At 42.9% G+C, this 23,534-nt stretch overlaps 3 protein-coding genes across 6 annotated transcripts; 2 read left to right on the plus strand and 1 right to left on the minus strand.

Annotated features, from left to right (window-relative positions):
- Window positions 1-21: 21 nt before the first annotated feature.
- On the minus strand, window positions 22-854 carry LOC142881408 (histone H4). Its single transcript, XM_076015686.1, has one exon. The coding sequence runs from the start codon at window positions 757-759 to the stop codon at window positions 448-450; it is 312 nt and encodes a 103-aa protein (XP_075871801.1). The 5' UTR covers window positions 760-854; the 3' UTR covers window positions 22-447.
- Window positions 855-4,277: 3,423 nt separating this feature from the next.
- Window positions 4,278-10,253, plus strand: LOC142881398 (cell adhesion molecule CEACAM1-like). Of its 4 annotated transcripts, none has more exons than XM_076015674.1 (9): window positions 4,278-4,402; window positions 5,322-5,660; window positions 5,757-5,972; window positions 6,117-6,368; window positions 7,205-7,304; window positions 7,391-7,448; window positions 8,993-9,069; window positions 9,322-9,561; window positions 9,826-10,252. In XM_076015674.1, the coding sequence occupies exons 1-8, from the start codon at window positions 4,351-4,353 to the stop codon at window positions 9,554-9,556; spliced, it is 1,329 nt and encodes a 442-aa protein (XP_075871789.1). In that variant the 5' UTR covers window positions 4,278-4,350; the 3' UTR covers window positions 9,557-9,561; window positions 9,826-10,252. The 4 variants fall into 4 exon arrangements, with proteins under 4 accessions (XP_075871789.1, XP_075871788.1, XP_075871791.1 ...); XM_076015673.1 differs by having other exon boundaries at window positions 4,279-4,402; window positions 9,778-10,253; XM_076015676.1 differs by lacking the exon at window positions 9,826-10,252 and having other exon boundaries at window positions 4,291-4,402; window positions 8,993-9,430.
- A 1,417-nt stretch (window positions 10,254-11,670) lies between these two features.
- On the plus strand, window positions 11,671-23,013 carry LOC142881379 (cell adhesion molecule CEACAM5-like). Its single transcript, XM_076015653.1, has 15 exons — window positions 11,671-11,792; window positions 12,528-12,869; window positions 12,952-13,167; window positions 13,897-14,151; window positions 14,376-14,624; window positions 16,215-16,305; window positions 16,406-16,466; window positions 18,498-18,627; window positions 19,609-19,950; window positions 20,033-20,248; window positions 20,978-21,232; window positions 21,452-21,700; window positions 22,071-22,176; window positions 22,274-22,337; window positions 22,547-23,013. Exons 1-15 carry the CDS (start codon window positions 11,735-11,737, stop codon window positions 22,727-22,729), a joined length of 2,817 nt encoding a protein of 938 aa, XP_075871768.1. The 5' UTR covers window positions 11,671-11,734; the 3' UTR covers window positions 22,730-23,013.
- The last annotated feature ends 521 nt before the right edge of the window (window positions 23,014-23,534 follow it).

Below are 23,534 nucleotides of genomic sequence, written 5' to 3' on the forward strand. Positions count from 1 at the left end.
TCCCACTCCTTTATGAACATGTTTGTTTACTTTATGTTCAAAATAAACTTTGAATCAAACGAAGTGGCAAAACTGATTGCATTAGCTGCAGCTGCTCTCCCAACTTAAATAGCTGATGTAGTTCATTCACAGTAACTGGACACTGTACTATACATGGCAAGTCTTAATTGCACCACTGTGAAAATTGTAACTCCATAGGTAATCAGAAGTCAAGTGAATAGGATAACGATTATGTAGCAATAAAACGCCGGGAGATGCAGGTCATTCCACTGGCAGCGGCATCTTTGCAACGTCCAAGCATCAGAGAAAAAAAAACAAAAAACCAAAACCACGTTGCAGATGTGCATAGTCTTAGAAGTACAGGCAAATAACAGGATGCTCCACTCTACAGAAGATTTGGCTGGCTCTTAAAAGAGCCTTTGGTTTGAAAGTGTTGGATCAAGAGTTTTAACCGCCGAAGCCGTACAGAGTGCGACCCTGCCTCTTGAGGGCATACACCACATCCATGGCGGTCACGGTCTTCCTCTTGGCGTGCTCGGTGTAGGTGACGGCGTCGCGGATGACGTTCTCCAGGAAGACCTTGAGCACACCGCGAGTCTCCTCGTAGATGAGACCGGAGATTCGCTTGACTCCACCGCGGCGAGCCAGACGGCGGATGGCGGGCTTGGTGATGCCCTGGATGTTATCACGGAGAACCTTGCGGTGACGCTTGGCGCCTCCTTTTCCGAGTCCCTTGCCTCCTTTGCCTCTACCGCTCATGATTACTGTTTAGAATACAGTGAGTATGTGAGTAACAACGAGGCGTGTGCCTCAATATGACCCCGGTGTGCGGACGTGTTCGAAAGCATATATTGAAGCGCGGACAGCTGCCGTTCCAGGGGCTTTCCGTGGAGGCGCTGTTTAGCTTTGCACTGCCACCTACCGACCAGCAGCGAGAACTGCGTGTGTCGAAAGTGACAAAGGGCAAAGGCCGGCGAGGAAGACGAGTGTCCTTTGGACAGGTGAGCAGCTCGAGAGCTGCAGGACGCTCCGTGATTGGCTGCAGGAGTCTCCGTCCAGGGTGCTGAACCTGTTGCTACACTCAACAAAGAGGTTAGGCTGCAATGCAGAGGATTTCTTGAACATGTTGAAATGGAATTAAAATATTAGAAATTGGTGGTCTCCTGTCGAAAAGCATACAAACATTTCCTTCCTTTTTACAATGACTTGGTTTCTCCTGCACTTGGGGGTGGGGTTGGATGAGTTTGCTGTAGCCTCTCCCAGCTGTCTGCGGGGGAAGGCAGGGCCACACCATGGACATGTTGCCAGTTCATTGCAGGGCTGCATACCTGTACAAAGACAAGACCAAACCCCTGCCTAGTTTTCAAATATCTCTGGAAGAATTTAATTTGCACCCAACTCATGTGGAACTAACACTTAATAAGAAAAGTTACTATACGCTGCAACACCAACATATACACCCAGCATCTGGGTGTATATGTTCTCCCTTCTGAGAACCCTCAGGACGTGAAGCCGCTTCTGGGCCTTCTTCACCACTGCAGCAGTGTTCTCAGTCCAAGAGAGGTCTGCTGCGATGTGGACGCCAAGATATTTGAAGGACTCCACCCTCTCTACACATTTGCCATTGGTGAACAGGGGTGCAGGGGCAGCTCTGTTTTTCCTGAAGTCCAGGATGAGCTCCTTGGTCTTGGTAGTGTTCAGTATCAGGTTGTTCGCTGAACACCACTTTTCCAGACGAAGGACCTCATTCCGATAGGCTGCCTCATTCTCACCTGTTATCAGGCCCGCTACCGTCGTGTAATCAGCGAACTTGGTGATGATGTTCGCCGGGTGGGTGGGGGTGCAGTCAGATGTGTAGAGAGAGTAGATGAGTGGACTCAGCACACAGCCCTGAAGAGAGCCGGTACTGAGAGTGCGGGTGGTCTTTGATATGGTGCAGAACCAGTCTCTCGAAGCACTTAGTGGTGATGGGGGTCAGTGCTACGGGTCGATGGTCATTGAGGCTGGTTGTGGAGGGCTTTTTGGGACTGGAATGATGGTTGCGGACTTCAGGCAGGTCGGGGTGACAGCTTGGGCCAGAGACAGGTTGAAAATGTCTGTGAAGACCTGAGACAGCTGGGGAGCGCAGGCCTTCAGCACTTTTCCAGGTACTCCATCTGGACCGGTTGCCTTCCTATGGTCCACTGACCGAAGTACACGTGTGACCTCTTGAACTTCTAGAGTTAGTGCGGGGGTGCCGGAAGCTGTAGGGGCCTGCAGTGGTGTGGTAGGGGGCCGTGCTGGAGCTTGAATGTGACCTTAATTGGTATAAGAGAAAATGAATACACCAATATCGTGGCGTATCAAGAGGCACTGATGAAGGCTCGATTTGGTTCGATTGTGTAATAAGTTGAACTGAAATTTATTCATGAATTTCATTTTTCTTCCCCTGTTAACAACCCCTGAGAAGAGTTCTTTAACGGTTGGATATACAACAAGAACATTTCAGCTATTCATATTGAACAGCAGAGTACAGGAAGTCACAGTCAGCTGAAAAATATTGAAAATATTGAAAGCAGCAGCATTTTCACTGCTTGTATTTACGCTCCCTCTGGTGGAAAGCCTGTGGTAGTACAATAAATATGCACAATCGCAACAGTGCGCCATCATATTGTAGCGTCCGGTAACTGAAGTGTTACAATATTATGACCTGCTGCCTTCTTTGACAAGGTGCTGAAGGTTTTCCTCTGCATATTCCATTTCCCTCATTTGAGCCTAACACACACACACAGTGTGTAACACAAATGTGTTATATAATAAAAAATAGTTTTAAAAACATAATACATATTTAGTCTTTATCAATGTTTTGGCCGACTATTTGTAAGTTATTCTGTGGCTGAATTTAACACATACAACTCAGCCAGGCGCTCAAAGTGGGGGAAATGAGGAATTATTTAAAGGCAGGCACTGTCATAAGTTCAGGCCGATGCTTTCGCATATGTGTAGAGGAAGTCAAGATAACTATCACTTGGTCAAAGTTTGTTGCAGAACATGCTGTTACTGTGAATTATCAAAATGATCACCTCTGGAAAAAAAGAAACAACCACACAGGAAAAAAAATAATTTGGAACATGGTCACACCTGAAGAGCGAGTTGGTCTCAAACAGATAATGACTATTTCAGTGCCGTGATCTACCAGTTTAGTCATGGTTTTTACTTTCATTTTTTGTTATAAATATACATTTTGCATGTGTAGTAATTATCAGTGGTCGGAGAAAATGAACTTTCACCTTATCTGGTCTGCTCACTGATCATTGTGATATTTTACCGCAAGTAGCCGTTTTAACGGAACTTGACAACATCCTGTCTGAGCCATAGTTCACTGTATGGCCTGTTCTTTTCCTCTTACCCAAGATACTGATCTGGGCTTAAAAAAAAATACAATCATGAAAACAGTTTTAAACTGTCTTTAGGTAGTGAAACGGCTCTGAAGTAGACCGCCATTGCCTGTACGGCAAAATGATCTATAAGAGAGAAAAAAGAAGAAGTTTCGGACACCCTTGGAAATGTACTCAATCTGTGATTATCATATTTTTTTGTGAAAGGATTGGCTCCATTGGAAGCACACAATCAAATGGAAATGATTTTGTTAATAAGACAAAATAAGAAAACTATGTTTTTGTTGTTCTTGTCTTGACTCTGGATCTGTTGCATCAAGGGACAAAATCATCTTGCTGAAATATCCAGTTATGGTGTCACACAGTATGACGGAAATGCATGAGGTGTTGAAAAACTTTTTCCCACCACTGTATGAACGTGGTGGTTGTGGTGATTCTGCCAGTTGACATTCGGCTGGGGCCGTTGACCTCAATTTTGCTGACAACAAAGAAATATATTTAAAAAAATAGGTTGCTGTGGTCGAGTGCAACCAGGAAGACAAGATGGACAAGAATTTCCATAGAATTAATTTCTTAACAAATCACAAATGACCTTCTGTTTATTCTTGCATTTATATTGTAATTGTTAAAATGTGACAAATTCTTTTGGAGAGCATCTCTGATACTTCAGCTCTCTCCTTGCTCTGCTTTGTCTTTGCTAATGTGCTGACATTAAGAATTTGGAGAGTGGAAAATTGAACTGAGAACTGAGAATTGAGAAGTCCACCAACTGTCTATTGTCATGACTATTTCTTCATGAGAAATTCGAAGCAAACCCAAAACATCCCGCTCGTTCGGCAGAAGCACCGACTGTTTAAAGCCTAACGTGCCATCTATCAACCGAGCAAATCGTAAAAAAGAGGAAGGAAGCGATATCACGTGTGACTGGTTCTATGTGTCCCAGTTTTTCAGAACACTCTTCAATCAGGCAGCGATGACTTCAGCAGCCGCAGCAAGACTTCTTCTCCTTCTCCTATCCTTGGCAGGTAACAAACACTTGTACAGCAATGCTGTTTGCTGCTTTACAGCGCAGCCGTATATCAATACAGTCTGACATAATAAACACACAACTTAAGACTTAAAATGGGAAATCAGCAGTTTCTGTGAACGTCTGCGTACATATGTTCAGGACGGTCATTTGTCACAGAGAATTTGGCTTTATGCCTTTCTAATGTTCAGTCGACTGGAGCAGCGATCACAATCAGTTATTTACTTATTTTTGTAAGTTATGATCTTAGCAGGTTTTTCAGTGCTGATTTTTAAAAAGAGCAAGCTATGACTTGATTTAACTGAAGGGCAGGAGTGAATTTCTTTGATTTTGGTAGATCAAATGGACACCTTTATTGTGAAAAGCTTAAAGCTTGTTGACTTGAACAGTCATGATTTTACAGTTTTAAAGAGACATTTCCTCGAGTCCACATAAAAAAGACTTGACCATTTAAAAAGTTGGGCGTTCTATCTGATTACGTACGTACAAAACATAAATTTAAGTATATGTATTATTAGTTTGTTAGTTTAATTCCTATATTTATCTATTGATGAACATTTTACCTGTGCTACATACTGCATGTATATGTAAATACACGTATAGGTATATTATGTCTGTTTGTGTGTCTGTAGTGTAGACACACAGAAACGCATGCATTTGCCCCACACACCATTACTATTACTAGTATTGTGTACAATTAAAACCTGAACTGAACTTCAAAAAAGGATCATTAAAATAAACAGACACACACACAAACATGTATATTTATGTATGATTGTGTGGATAATGTAAATGTAAGTTGCAAAATTTCTAAGATTTTTTTTCCTTCTTCTGTAGTTAAAGTCTGTCACGATCTTTATTCCCAACTGGTTTTCTTGTGGTCAGGTGAACATGTCTGATTTTGCCCTGTTTCGCAGCGGTTCATGGTCAGCACGGACGGAGGGTGACTTACAGTCACTATGACATCTGTGCCGTCAAAGAATCAACAGTGAACATCAGCTGCGCCTACAAGCTCCCCAGTGAAGACACGATACAAAGATTTTTCTGGTTCCTATCAGATGATGAGCGACATGAAAACCTGGCAGATATCCCGCAGTTTTCAGGCCGTGTGACGTACGGATGTTCTGACCAAATGTGCACTCTGACAATCAGGAACCTGACAGAGAGTGACTCTACTGAGTTTAGTTTGGGCTTCACAACAACCAACAACGCGCTTTTTTATTACGGAAACCCTGGAGTTACTCTGACTGTCACAGGTAAGATGTTCACAGCACTCAGCGTCACAAAATCATCAGCACGGCTGCTCCTGAAGTAAAAATAAATAAATAAATAAATATGCTGCTTGGTTCCAGATCTTCAGATCAACGTGATGAGCATGCCCAGTGACATCTACCCTTGCAAGATGTCATGTGACGTTCAGTGTCAGCTGAGCAGTTGGCAATCTTACATCTGGTACAGGAATGGGCAAAAGGTTCATGATAAGAAAACCTTTTACATACAAACCTTGAACCCTGAATACCAATACAGCTGCAGTGTCTCAGGATACGAGGGTTCATCTCCTGCAGTGTGTAAGTTTACGTGTCTTTGTTATCAAGGCTTTTTATTTCAAACATAACTTTTTAAAACCAATTTGTCCGTAAAACATTTATTTAAAAAAAAAAAATCTTCTTCAAGCTTTGGAGCTATTTTTCTTTTTCCACAAATTTTTCTAGATTCTCCAAGGCCTCCCACCTTGTCACAGAAATCCTCTCTGGAAATATCAGAGGGTGACCAAGTGACTCTGATGTGTCACAGTGATGCTAACCCTCCAGCTACATACAGCTGGTCCAAGGGTAACCAAACACTGGACCACTACCAACAAGAACTCGTCGTCTGGTCGGTCCAATCTGACTCTGTAGAGTATTTCTGCAGGGCTATGAACCTGCTGGGGGAGTCCACCAGTCACATCCGGATAAACAAGAAATGTGAGACCTCAACATTGTATAAATGTTTCTGTTACTGGAATACATCAGGATTATGTGAAACAATTTCTGCTGTTTCAGTTTAGTGAGGTCCAGCACTAAAATGCCAAAACACTGAACAGGAGTTGAAGTTAGTGCCTTGCTTCCAGTTGTAGATCACTTGTAGAAAATGTATTTACTTGTGCACACAGATGCTCCAGAGCCTGTCGTCGTGTCAGTGAATCCATCTAAAGTAATTGTGGATGGCCATGCACTAACACAGAAGTGATGCTAACACAGCAGCTAGCTACATGTGGACAAGCTACAAAGAGGTGCTTGAAGTGTGTCCTTCCACTGCAGGTCTAAGAACCTGCATGGTTGGATGACTCCTCTCCCCAACTTAAAAATGTCCAGAATTAGCTTAGTTTTTCCTTTTAATGAATTCAATGCAGATGTCAATATTGCTAATTTAGAACAATTTGTACATTAAACAAGCCCTCTCTACAAGTCCACTAGAGAGAGACCCTCAAACACAAACATAATATTGAAACTTGTTGGTCCGTCACATAAACTCTGTCCCCCCTTGTTCTGAAGAAGATGGGGTTGGCATTGGGTTAGGGTTGGAGTTGGAGTTGGAGTAGGGATGGGATAGGGTTTGGGCTGGGTTGGGGTTAAGATTAGGATCAGGTTGAAGTTGGGTTAGGGTTGGGTTTAAAGTGAGGGTTCGAAATGTGGGTCATGATTGTGGGGGTCAGGGTAAGAGTTTGGGTTGGGGTAGAGCTGAACAGGTACTGTCATGTTCTCTTTGTTAAGTACACATGCTAAGGCAAGTGGCACCGCATGTCTGTGTGAATCAACAGGTTCTCCAACCGCAGAGAATATCAGCATCATGAACATCGTCAGGTTGGCTCTCGTCGTCTTCCTGTTCCCTCCACTGCTTGCTGTTATCCTGTGGAGCAGGTTAAATGTTAAAACCCATCTTTTTTTCTTTCCCTTTCAAAGCTACTCTTGTTTAATGGTTCTGTCTTTTTATGGTTGGACATCAGGAAGAAGTTGAGTGAAAGCTGCATTGAGAAACCACAACCAGTTGTCGAGACGAGCAAGGTGAGATCTCCGCACATTGAGGATATTGAGGCTCCAACCTATTTGTCAAATGCATTCTAATGCCTGAGTGTGAACAAATAGTACACTGAAAATAAACCGTTGCAGTTAATTGTCTACAGTACATACATCAGAAGTTGATCTTGTGATGATGATACATTTTTGAGATAACATGCAGTGGCATTGTGTGCAAATGGCACATTGTCATGATATTTAGCAGCCTTGGCATACAGCCAATCAGAGAAATCAAGGATGTGATGTGGGCAGCTGAGCAACCACCAGCTCAGGATCCTGCCCCACAATATACACAGCTGTTACTGGTGGGGGAGGCTTTAGTCCGCAGAACTGCAAAATAAATATTAAAATAATTCACACCAGACCCTTACCCAAAAAATATCAACAATGTAACTCACTGGTATGGTTTTGGCAGGCGGCTGGTGCCTAATGCATAAGCAAACAGAGACCCTATCGTGAGTCATTCATTCTCCTTCAGCTATGTCATGGCTCCCTCTGGTGGAAAAAAGCAGTAGCAGTTAATGAATATTCATCAGTTGATGACGACAATGACGGATAAGTGAACATGTTTGACCTTCGAGCAGCAGAATGCACTGGCCAACTGGGCATGAAAACATCTGTGATGCAAATATGTAGATTTAAATGTAAACTTTCATAATTGTTGTCAAAGCAATGTAAACTAACAAAAATGTGTTTCACAAAAGATGTATACCCTGTTATCCAAACACATTTCTTTTTGTCGTATTTAGAATAAACACTGCTTTATAAATATGTGTATGTTTTTAGAGGAGGAAGGAAAAGCAGTCACCTCTGGTCTGATCACCATAATCTCCTCTGCCATCTGACAATTCTATTGCAACACCATCCTGTCAGCTTAATCTCTGGAACTGTTTCATTATTGTCTCCAAAGCGGCAAACGTGTTTTGTTCCTTCTTGACTTGGGTACAATGTGACCACTGAACTTCTCTCGTGTTCAGTGTGAGACAATTCATACACTGTCGCCTCACAGCGCAAAGGCGTCAAGTTGAAATCTAGCCCAAGTCTTTCTTCTCTTGTGCTTTCTCATTGGTTGTCTTTGGTGTCACACCGGCAAAATTCCTATCAAACTCTATTCCATCACCACAACCTACTGTTGAACTTCTTCTGAAGCTGCTACAAATCACATGGAAACGGGATCCAGTAGGCCCCACAGTGTAGGATGAAATTGGATAGATGAATGGAAGGATGAAGTATTTATCGATTTGTTGCGTTTCTGTGTGCTGTTTGCAAAAGCAGCAGAAAAAGTGTCTCATCAGATTCAGTATAACTTTCAGCTAATCGCTCAGGTAAATTTTGTCAGGAGGAGGGAAGCGATTTGTATTTTTGACAGCTTCTGCCATCCTGATTTTAGGCCACACACGTGTGTAATCCAGACAGAAAACTCACAATGAAGCTCATCGTGTGATTGACAGACTCACAGCATGCGTTCATGCGTTGGCGTCAATCCGCTGCCCTCGCCACCACTTTCTGTGTTTCCCCCGCGTTGCGTTCAGGCTCCGGAATTCCAGAGCAGAGATGATTTTGGCGGCAGCAGGGGTTGGATTTCTTTTCCTTCTTCCCTCTCCAGCAGGTAATGTACATTTACACACGTTTACAGTTCTTGAAGAAAGTATAATTTCCTTTCAGTTCCATACTTATGTTTTGTTTACTTATTTTTTTTATTTATAAATTGATAAAATTAAACATTTCTGCAGGTCCCATTTCAGAATCATCTTCAAGATCTGCTGTGATTTAATCTGCTAATGTGTCATAGTCTGATGTGTGAATATGAGTCCAGCCGACCAGGTGATCTTCTACCACATGTGTGTATGTCCAACCTCAGTGGTTCTTGGCATCGAGAACATCATCAGGTTGACTCTGGTGGCCTTGCTGCTCTCTGTGCTGTTCATCTTCATCCTGTAAACAGTAGGGTTCAGACACCTTTGGATACCATTTTCCAGTTTCATGCTGTTAAAGTGGATCACTGTGAGGTTTTGTCTCCTATCTGTGGCTGGACAGCAGGAAGAAGAAAACCAGGAGTACACATAGGAGGGAACCACAAGCAATCGAAGAGGTGATCCAGGTGAGAAGGGTGCCTCTTGCTGACTTGTTTATACTATACTATACTATACTTTATACTTGTTTATACAATAAATAACCATTTTCCAAACTCTTTTCAAAGTTGAGACTGTTCTTCTTTCTTACTACTGCTTACAATTTCCTGTGGTACTGTCTTGCTTGGTCCGGGTTTGTAAGCTGTCTGGTGACGTGCACAAATTCCAATCTGCGTTCTGCCCAGGCTATAAACGGTCCACTGAGAACCTCCTACTCTCTCCTATCCGGACAGGCGCTTCCATCACGTATGAGAATGTTTCAGAATTGGTCGCAGGAGCCTCAGCTGGAAGACACAGATAGAGGTCCAGTCTGGTTGGAGGATTGGATTTTGTTTTGTTGAAAGTCATGTAATAGTTTTAAAAGTATCACTATTCTTTCAAAGAATTTCATAGCCCATGTGACAAACCATTTCTTGTGTATATGCTTCACTTTTCTGTGGTTAAGTGGCTATCATGCATGTAATTATGGGAATATTATTTGACAAATGTATTGATGAGTGTCAAATAAGCCCATGAGGGCTGTGCACCAATCATGGTGGTTGACACTTAAATAAACAGATCAATCAATCAAAAATATAAGGTGTACGAGCAAGTCTGTATTTGCATGTATCTATATCTATATTGGCATGTAGGATAATGCATGTGAATGTATATCGATATATATATACCCGGATGTTTTTATTTATTTTTCAATTTACTTATTTTGTGTGAACATGCATCAGGATGCACTTTAGTGAGTGACTATGGAGTGGTAACGCGTGGGGCGTGTCCTGATAGGGAATTTGTTTGTTTGGTTCTGGATTAAAATCAGACAGAGAAAAAAAAAAAAAACTCGTCCCCGAAGCCAAACTCAAAACTCAAAACGGAGTTCACCTATAAAAACAGCCGTTCAGTGAAAACAGCCTCACTAACGGTGGCTGTCAGCCTGGAAGAAAGACAAGCAGTGGATGAGTGAGCAGCAGCTTCACCCTGAGACGGACATGGCAGTCAGAAGGTGATCATGTTTCCCCTGAAGCTGCAACACGGAACTTTTGCATTCTGTCTGCTCTGAAAAAAAAATCGCGTCATCAACAGGATTCTCTTTTGTTGTTTGAAACACATATGTTTATTAGTCACGCCAGCAGCACATAAAGTTCCTCCTCTTTCTCTCAGTCCAGTCAGTGGCCCGTATTACATGGAAATAGTGAAAAGAGGAAGGAAGTGAAGTGCAATTACACACTCTTCTCTCATCGTGCGTCAAACGCGATACAGATCGAATCTAACCCCCCCCCTCCCCTTTTTTTTACGACCGATGTAAAAATAAAAATAAATAAAAATAAATCGGAAGTCAACGCGCTGTGACGACATCTAGGCGCGGCCAATAGGAGAGCAGCCGGCTCCTTGGGGGGGGGGGCGGCACCAGTTGTTAAATATGTGTTAAAACTTCTCTACACCGAACTGTGCCTGACAATATGTGAACATAAAGTTGTTGTTGTTGTTTTTTTTTTTCATATATATTCGGGTCGGGACATTATCGCGTTGATTCGCATTTTATTTTACACTCTAGAGTCTAGACAACACGGGACGTACTTTGCACGGGTTTTCGGCAACATTGATAGCGAAGCCACCGAGTTAGCAAGCGGGAGGATGTTGTGTGCAAACGGTGAGACAACGAGATTTCGTTCCACCGCAGTTATTCACGCCTCCGGTGCCGCCTGAATGCAAAACACGCAGCACCTAGTACGAGCACCGGAGGTAACGAGAACGTCAGAGCGCCGAAACCAAGCAGAGTCGCCAACCCGATACATATTTTTTAAGCTAGTCTCGAGTCCCAGAACTCGGTGTCAGATCAAATGTTACACTCGGGACACTGCGAGAAAAGTTTTTCTTTCGTTTTTCCTCACTGCTGCTCTATCGCGAACTGGCGCCCTGCTCTGCGTCGGGCCACTTTTTTCAGAACCGGCCGCTCTCCTATTGGATGCGCCGAGGTGTCGTCACAGGGCGCTGACGCCAGGTCTTCGCCTGCTTGCGCCTACTTGCGCCATACCGCGCGTTTAGACCGCGTCAAAAACGCGTTCAGTGTGTAGGCACCTTCAGAGTCCGACTGCTTTGCTGTCACCACTTTTTTCCACCTCAAGCAAACGGGGAATTTGTAGCGCAGCAATGAGCTCCAGTGCAGTGGCAGCGTTTGGATTTCTGCTCCTCCTCCTCCCTCTGCAAGGTATTGTACATCTACTGTGTCCGTGTGTCTCTCAGTCATTTGGCCTTGTCCCTGTGCCGCCTGTTGAAATATAGACCAAAAGAAAAGTTTAAATAGTTCTGAAGTAGCTCTGAAAAGTATTTTCAGAGTCACTTTGATGCTGGAGACAATTGCAGTTATAATTTCTCCTTGCCTGTGAAGCTTTGGCAGAGAGTTTGGTGCCGTCTTGACACCTGCTGGTTTCTTCTCCCTGTCCCTCTTCTATCTACTGCAGTGATATAGATAATAAATGTAAAAAGCAACATATATAGGTGCACATAACATTAATTGGGGTGATATGAAAGCCTCAGAGGACAATTTTGTGCAACAGGTATTTTTCTTCAGCCAGTTACATTTTCTCACACCTGTGAAGACCCAGCGTGTCCGTCCTTGATGTCCTTTTTATTCTGCAAAGATTTAGCTAAGTAGCTACTGATAGAGGTTACAATAACATTAGTAGTTCTTGTTAGCTATTTTTTCTTGATATGTTGGCATCTGTTAATGAGCTGTCGTGTAGCTAAAATATTGTCAACACTTGGCAGCTTTGCTCAACTTACACGGTGTGTTTGAAATAAAAGGGTTCGATTCCTTGCTAGCTGCTTCGCTAAACATGTTTAACGTCTCGTTGATTACTGCTTTGAAAAAAGGCCTAAGTACAATAGCTGGAGAAAGTGCGGGGCACAGGAAGAGTGAAATGCTGCGTCACTTCTGCTGCAGTTCTTGCTAAGCCTGGTTGGGAGGTGATCTACCATCAGCCAGAGGACATCTGTGCTGTAAGAGGATCGACGGTCTCCATCAACTGCACCTACAAACACCCAGCAACAGAAATCTTTGACAAGTCATTCTGGTTTATAGCAACACAAGAGGATCCTTTGGGGAAGGAAAAAAGTTATGACTTACAGTTGCCACTTTATAAAAAGCCCTGTAACCGCAATATCTGCACTCTGACAATCTCAAATGTGACACAGAGAAACTCTGCTGAGTATCGGTTCAGGTTTTTTACAACCAGCTACTATGGTAGATATACTGGATGGCCTGGAGTCCGTCTGACTGTTTCAGGTGAGACTCTCATCACAACATCATCAGCACGTCTTCATTTGCTCACAGCTGCTCCTGAAGTAACAACTGTTCATTTTTCCAGATCTTCAGGTCAATGTGAGGAGTTTTTATCGGGACTCACCCCCTTACAGGCTGTCATGTGACACCAAGTGTAACCTGACTGGTCGGCGAACCTACACCTGGTACATGAATGACAAGCCATTTCGTTCTGGACGAACCCTTAACCTACAAACCACAAAACCTGGAGACGAATATACCTGCCGCGTGTCAGGATCCCAAGTTGGCTCTCCTGCAGTGTGTGAGTTTGGGTCTCTGCTTCTTTTGTTGGCACTGTTACAGCAAACAACAACTAAGGTATGACATGATGAGTGGTAGCTAAAATAGCTACTGTTATATTTTCACTCATCCAGAAATGTGTAGTGGATCCCAAGCGCCTTGTGTCAGGATCCCTCATTTCCTCTCCTGCAGTGTGAGTCTGTGTCTCTGTGTTCGCTGAATGTTTGTGTGGAAGGTTGTTTGATTAGCAGAGAAAAGCAAATTCATTTGGATGTCCACAACCTTCTCTTCCTCTTTAGATTGAAATTTCTTCAACATGGCTAGTCAATCTTAAAAAGCGTTTCTGTGCTTCAACTTGTGTGACACTGAGGAAGGAAACAATTAGATTTGATCATGTGTGAGAATTTCGTGGGTAAAAGAATCTGGAGTTCGGTGAGATTTACTGATCTGCACAATTGAGAAGTGAACTGTGCAGTAGTAGTTTTTCCTACCACCTCAGATGCTAAAATGTTCCTTTTTTTTTAAATTTAGTCTTTAACCTTGACAAGTGTTTGCATGCTTTAACTTGTGTCACACGGAGGAAGGAAACTATCCAATGTGTTTAGTGAGTGTGCTTCATTTATAGAAACATGTCAATCGGGATTAGAAAACGACGAGCAGAGAACCAGAGAACTTTATACCCCCCTGCTGAATTTATTCCAAAATGCTAACAGACAGAAGATTTTCTTGTTTATGTTCCGTTTTCCTCCAGATGCTCCAAGGACTCCCACTTTGTCAACAGACCCCTCCCACAACATTTTGGAGGGTGACCAGTTGACTGTGATGTGTCGCAGTGATGCCAACCCTCCAGCTAATTACAGCTGGTTCAACAGGAGCCAATCTCTGCACCACTACCAAGCGGAACTCATCATCAAGTCGGTCCAGTCGTCTGACTCCAGAGAGTATTCCTGCAGGGCTGAGAATCAGCTGGGAGGGTTCAGCAGTCACATCCTGATTGATGTTCAATGTGAGGATTTAAACTGTGTTCAATCGTGACAGTTAATCACCACTAGAATCTGAATAGAGATTGAATCTTTTGTGACCTTGAGAACTACATTAGTTTGTGTTTTATTTTGTTTGTGTTACAGAATATTCTATATCTCATCAATTCTTCTTCTTCTGGTTTGTCACAAAAATGTGTTGAGTGCTCTTCTGGCTGATCACAGGTTTGACTGCCTGCTCTGTTTCTAGATGGTCCCAAGTCATCCTCTGTGTCAGTGACCGGAGAGACAGTGGAGGGAAGGCCTGTGACCCTAAGCTGTAGCAGCGATGCTAACCCTGAAGCTAACTACACTTGGTTCAAAGATGGCAACAAGGTGTTTGAAGGACAGAAGTATCAGTTCCCCAACATCAGAACCAAGGACAGCGGCTCATACCACTGCAAGTCTGAGAATCAACATGGATCAATTGAATCTTCTCCCAAAGTTCTAAACGTCCAGTGTGAGTTCAGCTTCTCTGAACGTCTGTTGCTCTTTAGAATCCAACTGGCACCTCTATGACCCAACGGGCTTCATTTTTCACATCTGGTATCTTGAGCAGATAAGATTTGCATGTGGCTGTGATAGTAAATGGGTGATTAGACACTGTTATCAACTGGCACCAACGAGTTTGGCCAGTCATATTCAAAGGAACTCTCGTGGCTAGTTACACCAGTTCAATATGACAAAACACTTTTGTCATTTTGAACTGGTCACATTTAATACTAGAAACTGAAAATGAGATCAAATTGTTTTTGGTCCCAGTTAATCATCAGCACCCACTGCAAGTCTGAGAATCAATATGGATCAAGAGAATCTTCTCCCAAAGTTCTAAACATCCTGCGTGAGTTGAGCTTTTCTGAATGTTGTTGCCCCTTAAAAATTCAACTGGCACCACTTTGCCACAACATGCCACATTTTTTACATCTGATGTCTTGAGCAGATTATATTTGCATGTTGCTGTGGTCGTAAATTGATGATTGAACGATGTGGTCTACCAGAACCAAGGTTTGGCCAATCATCATTCAAAGGGGTGTCTACTATTCTGATGCTATCTGTCAGCTGTTTCATGTCTGTAGATCTCAAGTTGTCTTGAGCCCCTTTCCCCCCTGGCCAAAAAAAACTAATGTACACCCGCAATGAATCGGCATTTGGTGGCAGTGGGAAAGACTCACCGACTCCCGTCGAAAAGGGTCAAACAGCCCTGCAAGCGACACGGGTTGAATTCGGCTCCAATTGGCTCCGCTCCAATCGACTTGCAGTGGGAAAGGCAGACCCGCAGTGATGACGTTGAGCGTTACGTGTGCAACTTCATAATGTCGCGCCTCTCCCGGCGTATATCACGTACCGAAGCAAAGGTGTTCAATTACGTTCCATCAGCGCTCGAAAATTGTTCATTGTCCTCTGGCTTTTACACTCGCGGCTCGCGCACAAAATAGACCAGACGGAGAAACCATAGCTGCACGGCGCGAGCCGGCCGTAGAGGTGCGCGCCGCTTCAAGTCCGGTGTGAACGACTCCATCATTTCCGCGGCTATTCACGGAATGATTCTACAGTCAAAAGTGTCCAACAACAAAGAACACTGGCCGTCTGACTTTTTCTTTTCTTTTGCTCGTCCAGATGTTAAGTTGCTAGAGTGCTGGCATGGAAGACGCAGTAGGAGTTGCAGATCTTAATTCACTCTTTTGGTGGTGTTTTTGGCTAAGGTGGTGCAGTAAGCTGCTTGTGTTGCCTCTCTTATGAGAATGTCTTGTGTAACTAGACAAGACATTTGTTAGTTGTAGCTCCATTAAATCCGGACCTGTGAATTTTAGGCAGTTTAAGAAATACAATCAGGTCATTCCCAGTAAAAACAGACTCCAGTTGTAAACGACACTGGACTCACTTGTCCACGCAGAGCAGCTTGGTTGTTCCCAGTCACACAACATCTCCAGTCCCCACACCATTTCAAAATCATCTCCAAGAGCTGCTGTGACTTTACCTGCTAATGAGTCATAGTCTAACGTGTGAGTACGATTCAGGCGGTGATCTTCTACCACATGTTTATCTCCAGCCTCAGCGGATCTCTGCACCATGAACGTCATCAAGTTGACCCTGGTGGTCTCACTGCCCCCTGCGCTGCTCATTTTCATCCTGTGGACATGGTAAAAGATCGAGGTTCTGATTTCATTCAGGTCATTTTCCAGTTTCATGCTCTTGAAGTGGATCACTGTGAGGGTTTGTCTCCTATTTGTGGCTGGACAGCAGGAAGAAGAAAACCAGGAGCAGCTGCAGGGAACCACAAGCAGATGAGGAAATGATTGAGGTGAGAAGGGCGCCTCCCTCTGGCTCCTTTATACTCCATTACCAAATGTAAATACGTCCCTATGCAAAAGACGAGTTGGTATGGATGTGAAACAATAAATCCTCTAGAGGGCAGTCTCGAGTGCCAGTTTTATATTTTATATTTTATATTTATAAATAGTCCTTTAAAGAGTACGTTTGCAAGTACAAGCACACACAAGCGTCACGTTAGAGGTGCCAGACACAGGTCGTGTGACAGTAACGTGAAGAAAAAAAAATTAAGGGTTTGTGTTGTCAGTCCCAACCACCGAACATATTGTAGGCTGTGTTGTGTGTGTTACTGGAGCGAGGGGAAAAAAAAGAAGAAAAAAAAAGTCAAACACAATTCCAGGAAACAGCCATATTTTTTCAACATGAGGTCATTACATTTTCAGTAGAGCTGGTTCATCAGTAAAGTCCACTGAGAACCTCCTGCTCTCTCTTCTCCAGATGAACACTTCCGTCATGTATGAGAACGTTTCCGAATCAGTCGCAAGGAGCCTCAGCTGGAAGACGCGGATGGAAGTCCGGCCAGGTTGGAGCCTCTTGCGCTACGTAAAAGAAACGCAGCTCCGCCCTGACCAAAGGCTCCCTCTGGTGGAGGCAAGGTGCTAGGACAGCAAATCTGAACAGACTGAGGACGACAGTGAGGCTGGAGAGGATATCAACCGGAGTGCGTGTGTGTGCGTGTGTGTGTGTGTGTGTGTGTGTGTGCGTGTGTGTGTGTGTGTGTGTGTGTGTGTGTGTGTGTGTGTGTGTGTGTGTGTGTATGTGTGTGTTTATTTGAAGAAGAAGAAAATGCAACCGATTAAACTGGTTGAAGTTTATTTTCGAATGTCTATTTTTCAATGATCAACCATATCCAAAACAATATTTATGTCTTCATTCAACATCATGTAGCTTGAGGAATCCCGGAAATACTTTGTTTATGCTTTCCCACTATTTCTGCTGAAATTGGTAGATGTGTCCTCAAATTTAAAACTACATCTGATTTTGATCTCTCAACTCCTTTCAAGTCTTCAGTGCTTCCACTCTTACTTATTTAAATGATCTTGAATTTTAAATTTTAAATTTAAATATTCTAAATGTGTTTTTCATTGCTTCTCCAAATGTCTTTTGTTTTTTAATGTTTCAACTTTTTTCTTGAGTTTTTGTTTTTGTTGAAAATGATTTGATGGTTTTATAAGGTCTGTATTTGCATGTACATATCTGTATCTACATTGACATGTAGGAAACTGCATGCGCATGAATATGAATATATACTTATATATGTCTTTATATTTGTTAATTTACTGATTCTATGTTTTGCGTGAACGTGCATCAGGATGAACTTTCGTGCTCTGTGGCTGACTGAGGGGCAGCAAGTGGAGTGGCGTGTCCTGAAAGAGAATTTGTTCTGTTTGTAAAGGTTTTCCTTTGTCTAAAAATTAGAAAAAAAAAGAATAGAAAAACTTAACAGCAACATCTTTTGTCAGAGGAGAATTAAAGTAAATTAAAAAAAAAAAGTGCCAACACAACCTGAAGCTGGCCCCTGAAGCCAAACACCCCAAACTGGAGTTCAGCATTAAAAACAGCCATTCAGTGTAAACAGCCTCACCAACAGTGTCTGTCAGCCTGGGAGAAAGACAAGCAGTGGATGAGTGAGGAGCAGCTTCACCCTCAGATAAATGTGGCAGTCAGAAGGTGATCATGTCTCCCCTGAAGCTGCAACATGGAACTTTGGCCTTCTGTCTGTGAGGCTCAGCTCTGAAAAAATAAACACCCTACAAGGCTTTTCACACTCTTATTTACCTGGTTTTCTTTTTCTTTGAAACACATTTATATTTATGATTCATGACAGCAGCAGATAAAGTTCCTCCTCTTTCTCTCAGTCCAGTCAGTGGCTCATCACGCATGGAAAAAGTGAAAAGAGGAAGGAAGTGAAGTGCAATTATACACTCTTCTCTCATCTTGCGTCAAACGCGATATAGATCGAATCTTAAGTCACAAAAGTCATTCGCTGCTTGCTTGACAGCCGCAGAGTCCGACTGCTTTGCTGTCACCACTTTTTTCCACCTCAAGCAAACGGGGAATTTGTAGCGCAGCAATGAGCTCCAGTGCAGTGGCAGCGTTTGGATTTCTGCTCCTCCTCCTCCCTCTGCAAGGTATTGTACATCTACTGTGTCCGTGTGTCTCTCAGTCATTTGGCCTTGTCCCTGTGCCGCCTGTTGAAATATAGACCAAAAGAAAAGTTTAAATAGTTCTGAAGTAGCTCTGAAAAGTATTTTCAGAGTCACTTTGATGCTGGAGACAATTGCAGTTATAATTTCTCCTTGCCTGTGAAGCTTTGGCAGAGAGTTTGGTGCCGTCTTGACACCTGCTGGTTTCTTCTCCCTGTCCCTCTTCTATCTACTGCAGTGATATAGATAATAAATGTAAAAAGCAACATATATAGGTGCACATAACATTAATTGGGGTGATATGAAAGCCTCAGAGGACAATTTTGTGCAACAGGTATTTTTCTTCAGCCAGTTACATTTTCTCACACCTGTGAAGACCCAGCGTGTCCGTCCTTGATGTCCTTTTTATTCTGAAACGACTTAGCTAAGTAGCTAGCTATCTTGTTACTGATACAGGTTACAATAACATTAGTAGTTCTTGTTAGCTATTTTTTCTTGATATGTTGGCATCTGTTAATGAGCTGTCGTGTAGCTAAAATATTGTCAACACTTGGCAGCTTTGATCAACTTACACGGTGTGTTTGAAATAAAAGGGTTCGATTCCTTGCTAGCTGCTTCGCTAAACATGTTGTGTGTGTGTGTGTGTGCGCGTGCACGTGTGTGTGTGTGTGTGTCTGCTAAAAGTCTGCACTTATTCTAAATTCTTGTACTTAAAAGAGACAAGTGTATTTATGCATTTATTTCAAAGTATTGTGATTCACTGTTTCATTTTTTTCCCCCACTGGCTCTATTACAAAACATTGTTTCCATAAATAGCATGACAAAAAATAAGAATTACCCATATTTTTGATTGGTTGTTGAACCATTTCTAAGCATTTTTTTTATATTGTTGCTCCTCTTTTTTCCCTCTGAACAAATCTTTACGGTTTCAACTGATCCTTCTGGTTTTGCACTGTTTCGCTGCAGTTCTTGCTCAGCCTGGTTGGGAGGTGATCTACAATGACCCAAAGGACATCTGTGCTGTAAGAGGATCGACGGTCTCCATCAACTGCACCTACAAACACCCAGCAACAGAAATCTTTGACAAGTCATTCTGGTTTATAGCAACACAAGAGGATCCTTTGGGGAAGGAAAAAAGTTATGACTTACAGTTGCCACTTTATAAAAAGCCCTGTAACCGCAATATCTGCACTCTGACAATCTCAAATGTGACACAGAGAAACTCTGCTGAGTATCGGTTCAGGTTTTTTACAACCAGCTACTATGGTAGATATACTGGATGGCCTGGAGTCCGTCTGACTGTTTCAGGTGAGACTCTCATCACAACATCATCAGCACGTCTTCATTTGCTCACAGCTGCTCCTGAAGTAACAACTGTTCATTTTTCCAGATCTTCAGGTCAATGTGAGGAGTTTTTATCGGGACTCACCCCCTTACAGGCTGTCATGTGACACCAAGTGTAACCTGACTGGTCGGCGAATCTACACCTGGTACATGAATGACAAGCCATTTCGTTCTGGACGAACCCTTAACCTACAAACCACAAAACCTGGAGACGAATATACCTGCCGCGTGTCAGGATCCCAAGTTGGCTCTCCTGCAGTGTGTGAGTTTGGGTCTCTGCTTCTTTTGTTGGCACTGTTACAGCAAACAACAACTAAGGTATGACATGATGAGTGGTAGCTAAAATAGCTACTGTTATATTTTCACTCATCCAGAAATGTGTAGTGGATCCCAAGCGCCTTGTGTCAGGATCCCTCATTTCCTCTCCTGCAGTGTGAGTCTGTGTCTCTGTGTTCGCTGAATGTTTGTGTGGAAGGTTGTTTGATTAGCAGAGAAAAGCAAATTCATTTGGATGTCCACAACCTTCTCTTCCTCTTTAGATTGAAATTTCTTCAACATGGCTAGTCAATCTTAAAAAGCGTTTCTGTGCTTCAACTTGTGTGACACTGAGGAAGGAAACAATTAGATTTGATCATGTGTGAGAATTTCGTGGGTAAAAGAATCTGGAGTTCGGTGAGATTTACTGATCTGCACAATTGAGAAGTGAACTGTGCAGTAGTAGTTTTTCCTACCACCTCAGATGCTAAAATGTTCCTTTTTTTTTAAATTTAGTCTTTAACCTTGACAAGTGTTTGCATGCTTTAACTTGTGTCACACGGAGGAAGGAAACTATCCAATGTGTTTAGTGAGTGTGCTTCATTTATAGAAACATGTCAATCGGGATTAGAAAACGACGAGCAGAGAACCAGAGAACTTCATACCCCCCTGCTGAATTTATTCCAAAATGCTAACAGACAGAAGATTTTCTTATTTATGTTCCGTTTTCCTCCAGATGCTCCAAGGACTCCCACTTTGTCAACAGACCCCTCCCACAACATTTTGGAGGGTGACCAGTTGACTGTGATGTGTCGCAGTGATGCCAACCCTCCAGCTAATTACAGCTGGTTCAACAGGAGCCAATCTCTGCACCACTACCAAGCGGAACTCATCATCAAGTCGGTCAAGTCGTCTGACTCCAGAGAGTATTCCTGCAGGGCTGAGAATCAGCTGGGAGGGTTCAGCAGTCACATCCTGATTGATGTTCAATGTGAGGATTTAAACTGTGTTCAATCGTGACAGTTAATCACCACTAGAATCTGAATAGAGATTGAATCTTTTTATTATTATATTCATTAGTTTGTGTTTGTTTTACAGAATATTTTATATCTCATCAATTCTTCTTCTTCTTCTTCTTCTGGTTTGCCACAAAAATGTGTCGAGTGCTCTTCTGGCTGATCACAGGTTTGACTGCCTGCTCTGTTTCTAGATGGTCCCAAGTCATCCTCTGTGTCAGTGACTGGAGAGACAGTGGAGGGAAGGCCTGTGACCCTAAGCTGTAGCAGCGATGCTAACCCTGAAGCTAACTACACTTGGTTCAAAGATGGCAACAAGGTGTTTGAAGGACAGAAGTATCAGTTCCCCAACATCAGAACCAAGGACAGCGGCTCATACCACTGCAAGTCTGAGAATCAACATGGATCAATTGAATCTTCTCCCAAAGTTCTAAACATCTCCAGTGAGCAGATTTGATCTTATCTCTCTTTTGACTGTAGAAGAACGCGCAAGTTCGAGGAAGGTTGACGCAACCACTATTCTTTTAGACATTTCTTTTTTTGCCACACCAAATAAAACTGTTTAAAATTAATTACAGGAAATGACAGACTGAAAAGGATGTTTGACACTGTGAGATATGGTGGCGTTGCTTCTGGATGGATGGCTAGATGATGTAGATGATGCACTTAACAAACAGAATTTTGGCCATGAACTAGAATCATGTGGAGGGAAACCTTCTCCTGTCTTGACCGTTCAAATCGAAGAGAAAAGGAATCTAATTCACAACACACGTTGGCTTCTGATTTCATGCTGCCTGGTCCATTTTGCTCCAGGTTCCACAAATTCCCAGGATCCAGGCAACTGGAAATTGCCGTTGGTGGGAGTAACTGTTACTGTTCTGCTGCTGTTCTTCTTGCTTGTCGTCTTCTTACTCATCCGGTTAGTTAAGTTTTGACTTGGACTAAAATTTTGAAGAAAAAAGTCTCGAGTTTTGTCTTTTTCAAGTGTTCAAACCTGCAGCTTTTTCACCAACCAGCAAAAAGACGACGACCTCCCAAAAACCCTGTGAGGCCGAAGGTGTGTTGGACAATGGGGAGGAGGTGAGTTTGACACTTCACCAACAAGTCGTTGTCAGATAATCAGGGTGATGTTTTCACACTGCAATGGCGGCGAAACTGCAGAGGCCAAATTGTAGTTTGCTACCGATGTTTGGTGCCCAAAAGGTTTATTATGCAGGTAAAATGCTCTTTGAGGCAATTTTGTCTGAGTCAGGGAACTAAAGCGCAAAAGGTTTCCCTGTTTTCTACAGGTTCAGGCTGACGTTCCAGAGGAAAACCGTAACTACGCCAGCGTCCACTTCACCAAGAGGAGCAGTGAACCGCTTTACTGTAATGTCCGAGCACCAGGACGCAGCCAAACAGACAAGGACGAGGACGGAGCAGAGTACACAGTGATTAGGTGGCCCATCACTGGCGCCACCTTCTCGCCCTGAATCAGCCGCTGGGGGGCGCTTGTTTTGTACAACGCTGCTGCATGCTGCATCGTACACACACACACACACACACACACACACCTATATATATATATATACATATATATATATATATGTATATATACATATATATACACATATCCATACACACACACACACATTTTTTTTTACTCAGTCACTGTGCAACAAACCACTGCAAGTTATGTAAATTTCCTGTTTTCGCTTTATTAAAAAAAAAACCTTTGTTTAAAATATTTAAAAACTAATACAGTTGCTCTTTTTTTTATTTGTTGTGCTTTTTGTTTTCTAATACTAACACAAAAGGCTAATCATAGTAGACTTAGGTTAAAAACTGTAAACGGTTGAGGATTTAGCTTCACCTCAACTTCATCAACATCAACCTTCCTATTTGAATTTGAATGCAAAAATGAACAAGACAAGAAGCCAGCAAGAAAAAGTAAGGGCTCCTGCTCCTATTAATAGTGTGGCTAAAAAAAAGAGGAAGGAAGACTGTGAGTGTGTCCGCAGACAGCAGTTCACCAGTGATGTCACCGAGCCCTAGTGCTGTGTTTTAATTCTGGGTTCGTCGAAAGAGCAGCAGTCAGTTTAGTGTCAGTGGCCACGTTTACAGCTCAGGTGGCATGAAACAGTAATTTTTGGTCGAATTGGTGCAGTGAGTTCCGTGTCGGGAGGGGAAGTCGCTCGTCGATGTCGACTTGTTTGCACCACTACTGCACAATCACAGTGGCAACAGTGTTTCAACATACCAGGGCACATGTGACGGCTTAAAGTGGTATTTCACTTA

Source organism: Nelusetta ayraudi, unplaced genomic scaffold (assembly GCF_046127955.1).
Source record: "Nelusetta ayraudi isolate G7.1 ecotype Tasmania unplaced genomic scaffold, CSIRO-AGI_Nayr_v1 ptg000192l, whole genome shotgun sequence".
Lineage (NCBI taxonomy): Eukaryota > Metazoa > Chordata > Actinopteri > Tetraodontiformes > Monacanthidae > Nelusetta > Nelusetta ayraudi.